Below are 5503 nucleotides of genomic sequence, written 5' to 3'. Positions count from 1 at the left end.
GGTTTAGCTATTGGAATCTATTCAGGTCTACCTCTATCAAAGGCCCATTCTTTATTTGTGTGTGTTTAGCTGACACATGCCACTCAGATCAAATTTTTTAACATCTTTACATTGTCAAAGTTGACAAAGTATTAGCTCAATTATTGGTGAAATAAACACTAGGAAAAGACAAGAGAGCAAAGTTGTTATCGAAAATAGAGATTAGTCGTTGTGGCTGCAAACATTGTCGGAAAAAATGGTTAGAGGGGCCATTCTGAAGCTGCTTAACATATGAGGGCCATTTTGGTGAGCTGGTCTGAATATGAGTGCCAAAATAGAATTAACCCTTTAAAACAATACCAGTTTCCCGTAATCTTATCCTCCCAACTGCCAATAAATCTCTTTACCAATTCCCACCCAGAAAAAGCACAGACGAAAAACAATGGCAACTATTTTCCTATCTACTGCAAGAACCTTCTACTCTTCTCTTTCTTCATCTTCTTCAAGTTCTTCAGCAACAACAAGATCTACTTACTCAACTTCACAAACTCTAAAGGGGCATTCCAAATCTCCATCTTTAAGTTGTAAAGCTGGATCAGCATCTGATCAATCTACTAGTTTATCTCAAGTGCTTGTCACAAAAAGGAGCCTAGCTCTCTCCCTCACTACCACATTCTCTCTCTTCTTAGCTGCCCCTGTGTTACTTAATAATGCTAATGCCGCCATCTTGGAAGCTGATGACGATTTAGAGCTCTTGGAGAAAGTGAAGCAAGACAGAAAGAAGAGGCTAGAGAAACAAGGAGTCATCAGTTCAGCCAATAATGAAACAGGTAATACTGGTTCTTAAGTTTATTAACAAATTCTCAAATTTATTCTTTCTTCAGACTTGCTTAAAATTATTGATTTTAGTGTCCGGATTCAATGATTTGACTCCGGGAGTCTCTTTACAGAGTCACTGGTGAAAATGGGTCTTACTTTAACTTAACCATTTTCTGTCTTGAATAGCTCAATCATCCGGAATCGGATTCGAGTTATTCTTGGCTCTAAATTTAAGAGATTGACGAGACAAACGCAATAACGTGCTCCGTTTCTGAGTTTGACAATACGAACTAATTCGAAATGGGTTTGAATTCCAAATGTGGGCAATGGTATTTCTATCTAAATGTGTCCTGAATTGGATCCCAAATAAATGAGGACCCCTTGCTATCCTTGTCCATATGAAACCCATTTCCCTTAAGCTTTCGAAGGAACACAAAAAATCTTTCAGATTGTTGATGGATAAATTCTCCGTTCAAGATTATTCCCATTATCCAACATTTGTTTGGGCATTAGAATTTAAGAAAGAGTTTGGAGGAGAGTTAGGCCCAACTGACTCTAACCCAAACCGTAGCGTTGAAGGTACTAGTATATCCTACACAGGCATTGGAATTTGTTAAGTGCACAAGTCTCCATGAAGACGGTTTCAAGGAGAGTTAGGGCCGATGTGCTCTAACTGTGCAAAAGGATCAGCCAAATTACTTTAATCTTTAGCTCCCTGGGTAATTTTTTAATTTGCAACAACTTGCAACCGGTTTGCAAAACTTTGTGACAGTTTTGCGATACTTTGCAACACCTTCCGACAGCTTTACAATAGTTTGTGTCAGCTTTGCAATATTTTGCAACACCTTGTGACAACTTCGCAATACCTTGCGACAACTTTCCAATACTTTGCAACAACTTTTCAAAAAATATTAGGTTTTTAACCACCAAACTACAAATTATACAAATTTTGGATTTTAACCAAAAAATAAAATAAAAAATAACTTGTCCTTTTTAACTATAACAAGTCTAAAATTGAGTCTTCAGTTCAATTTCCTGAAACAACGTGTTATGCACTTGCTGCAAAATTACCATCGGGGAATGAAAAGGACCTGCCAATGGGAAGATTGGTCGTATGATCAAGGTTTTCTTTTATTCCTGTCAGAAAATGAAGGTCACTCGATTTATTTATATCGTGAAGTGATAACAAAGGTTGCGGATTATCTAAATATTTGATTGTGATTCAAATATTTATAGGAAAATGCCACTTGGCACGACAATAAACAGCCGGAGAAGGCAAAATTGATGACATCATGTGAAAATTTTGCCTTATCGAGCCATTTCGAGCTATGGGCTGTCGGGCCAAATATCATTGTTGATAGTTATAATTACCTTATTACCAGTTTTTATTTTAGAGTTTTCTTTTATCCAAGTTGTATCTCATTATAAAATTTAGGAGTTCTAATCAGTAATGATACACGAAACGGGTAGAGAAACTTGTGTTTGTGTTTTAGGTATATATTTTTGATGTTTCTGTCGGTGCGTTAGATAAAGAACTAAAGACGGTTCTTATCAGGGTACTCATATAGAAAAGCAACAGATTATTGGCTTTACTCCAGTATTTGGCTTTGTTTATCTAGTTTTCATTGTAAAAAGTCTATGATACTTGCTTGAATTACTTAAGCAGCTCTTTCCTATGAGACACACTAATGATTACTTCAGGAAACCATGAATTGCAGAATCTGTTCAAGAACTTGTATACAAGTTGAGCAAAGTAGGTAAAGCTATTGAGGAAAATGATCTTTTGGTAGCTAGCTCAGTTCTTGGGCCGAACACTGATTCAGATTGGGTGCAAAAAGCTAATGAAGCTTTCAACAAGGTCTTTTCAACTCAATTGTAGTAAGATATTTTGTTTCTCGATAATGTATTTTATGAAACCCTAATGCTGGTTTTACTTTGTAACAGCTGAGTTCCAATGAAGAGGAAAAGAGCGAAGTTAGTGCCTTCAATTCCTCATTAGCTACCTTAATCTCATCCGGTAGGTTTAGAAACTTGTAATTTGTATTATGGTGCGTTAGGATGAAGAAATAATGAATCGGTAGGATTCATGTTTCATGTGGACTCTTGAGTCCTATGATTCATGAACCCGTAGGATTTTGCTTGGTCTCTATCTTAACCAAGCGAAATCCTAGCATTCTTTTTTCTTTTAACAAAGTCGTTATTAAAAACATTTTCTGAAAAATTGGGTTTGAAAAAACAAGATTTTGAGAAAAAAACCGTTTTTACAAACATGATTTAAAAAAAAAATTAACCATTTTGGACAAAAATATTCTGGAAAGACAGTATTGAAATGTTTGTTTTTTGTAAAAGTGTTTTTTGGGAAATAATATTTTGAGAAAAATTATTATTTGGAGAACCACTTTTTTGCTTGAAACTTAGATACAATAATCCAAATCCTAGTAAATCTTCGAGAGTAGGTTAGGATTTTGATCCTATTTAAAATTTAGATTTATAAATCCGTAGGATTTAAGAATCCAACGATTTAAAGTTGCCTAATAGACAAAGGAATCAAGATTTCTACCAAATCTGACTTTTAATAGGAATCTGATTTTTAATAGGAATCCTACTTTAAGTAGATTCCAGCATCCAAACACACCGTTAGTGTATTTATGATTTTTAAACTTTATGTTCTTATCTTTGCAGTTACTAGTAAGGACATCATATCATCGAAAATAGCGTTCGTTTCATCTGCTACAGCTCTTGAGAAATGGACAGTCTTGACTGGACTAGTTGAACAGCTAAAAGGACTTTAAGGAAGGATTCACCATCTAAATTTTTTCTTGTAAACAACTTCCCCAACTACTATATGGTTTGCATGACATTTCGACAGATAGAGCCTAGATGATTCAACTGAATCTGAATATATGTCAACCACTTTTGCTTTTGCTTAGGAATAGCACCAACACATTTGTTAGATGTTCTATGGGGATAAAACACGTCCCCTTTACAGGCGCCCCGCTTTTTTACTATTGGGCACTCTACTATTGTCGTTGACTCCAATTAAACTAGTTTGACTAAAAATATTTATAGGCGCACTTTCTCGTACTAGAGAGTCTGAAAGGTAAGTATACTCTCGGACTCGAAACAGTCCTAGACCACTCGAATTTTTCAGATTTTAGAGAACCATTTCTACTTGCAAATAACTCTAAATTCACTCGAAATCAACCCAAATTAGATGATAAAGAATTTTTCAAAGAGTCAAAGGGATTGTTTACATAATTTGTATGTTGTTTTTGTATATGTTTCGTTTGGGTGATGATGAGTTACAAGTTGGTGTTTGATAGCCTATTTTGTGATAATTTGAAATCCATCTCCATTTTCTTTCAATCAATTGATGGGTTCGATACCAAGAGCATTCGCATAACATCAATTCTTTGCTGGTCTAAGCCTCAAGCCCTCAACCAATGGGTTGGACACTGTGAACACTTCCAGAACATATATCTTTGTAGATATTGTAAGCCTCAACCAATGGGTCTCATGAAAATTCACATAACATCAATTATTTGTGGGTCTTCTAGCCTCAACCAATAGGTTAATTTAATACCCTGAAAATCCGCAGAACATCAATTCTTTGTGGATATTGTACGTCTGAACCAATGGGTTTAATACCATGAAAACTAGCAGAACATCAATTCTTTGTGGGTATTGTAAGCTTCCCCACCCATGGGGTCTGAATCCGATACCATGAAAAAAGAGCCGATCTAGCAGAATCTTTTGTTCCATAGCTCGGGGATTTTTTTAGTCAAATAATAATTCTCAGATTAGTACTCGCCTGCCAAAAGCAACTTGAAAAATCTCTCTTCGCAAAAAATTTGAATGCTCCGAAATTTTTGTTTTCTATTTGCGATGCGGCCCACCAAATCAAGCTCTATTTGGGTAAGTGAGGTTGCTTTCGATTGACTGCTCTACAAATAGTTCAGACGAAACTCAGTCTGGCTTTTAACTCCTATTTATGTCAAAAATATGTCAGTAGCTAGTTATCAACCAGAGAACTAGCAAGAAAGGGGGAACCGACGCCCTCCTTGTGCAGGCAGTTACTGAAGTGAAAGCCTTTCCAACCCTGTGAGGACAACAAGAATTTGAGACTCGTGACAAGTGTCTAAGACCTAGGTCCTTTTGCGTCTTTTTAATTAAAAAAGGCTACAAAATTGCATGAAGTGTTTAGTGGCGTTTCTGTAAGTAATAGGTATGACTGTACCACCTGAGGTGATGTTTTTTTTCTGCAGCTAAAGTATTGAGTATTGATTGATGCTTGTTGAACGTAGTGAACTTACCCTCTTCGAGGTGATTTGGTGCTCTTCTATAAGTTGCTTTGGACCCACTATTGATAGAAAGTGTGGATGACACGGTTTAGATCCACCGTTGAGGAACAAGATTACTCTTCGGTAGTTGGCATATTTAGGGTTTCATCTTTATATTATCTCATATCTTGGATATTTAGAAGTTCCTATTTTCAAGGATATCCTCGTAGATATCCTGCCGAGTTGATGGATTCTCTAGGAGAGGTTTCCTCCTTTGAGACTTTTAAAGCCCAAGTTACTTAAATACTTAAGATCTTGGCGGACTGAGATCTTGATGCAACGCGTAGTAGGCAAGAGATAAAAAGTATAGAGATCGCTCATCTATGATTGATTAAATCAAACAAAACTTTATTCAATAAACTAAA

The 5503-nt window shown here is 36.1% G+C and overlaps 1 protein-coding gene across 1 annotated transcript; it reads left to right on the top strand.

The window, feature by feature from the left end:
- Window positions 1-297: 297 nt before the first annotated feature.
- LOC147543965 (chloroplast thylakoid lumen protein) lies at window positions 298-3858 on the top strand. Its single transcript, XM_086634177.1, has 4 exons — window positions 298-809; window positions 2517-2656; window positions 2743-2815; window positions 3481-3858. Exons 1-4 carry the CDS (start codon window positions 422-424, stop codon window positions 3588-3590), a joined length of 711 nt encoding a protein of 236 aa, XP_086490303.1. The 5' UTR covers window positions 298-421; the 3' UTR covers window positions 3591-3858.
- Window positions 3859-5503: the final 1645 nt, after the last annotated feature.

The sequence above is a fragment of the Eschscholzia californica genome, unplaced genomic scaffold, assembly GCF_041429995.1.
Source record: "Eschscholzia californica isolate CP2 unplaced genomic scaffold, dmEscCali1.0.p SCAF_4, whole genome shotgun sequence".
In the NCBI taxonomy this organism is placed as follows: Eukaryota; Viridiplantae; Streptophyta; class Magnoliopsida; order Ranunculales; family Papaveraceae; genus Eschscholzia; species Eschscholzia californica.
Note: the sequence above shows the minus strand (reverse complement) of the source record. Positions and strands in the feature narration are given on the sequence as shown.

Coding starts and splice junctions, on each gene's coding strand:
- LOC147543965 (XM_086634177.1), top strand. CDS start 422: ATGGCAACTATTTTCCTATCTACTGCAAGAACCTTCTACTCTTCTCTT. Junction 810..2,516: donor TTCAGCCAATAATGAAACAG/GTAATACTGGTT, acceptor CATGAATTGCAG/AATCTGTTCAAGAACTTGTA. Junction 2,657..2,742: donor CTAATGAAGCTTTCAACAAG/GTCTTTTCAACT, acceptor ACTTTGTAACAG/CTGAGTTCCAATGAAGAGGA.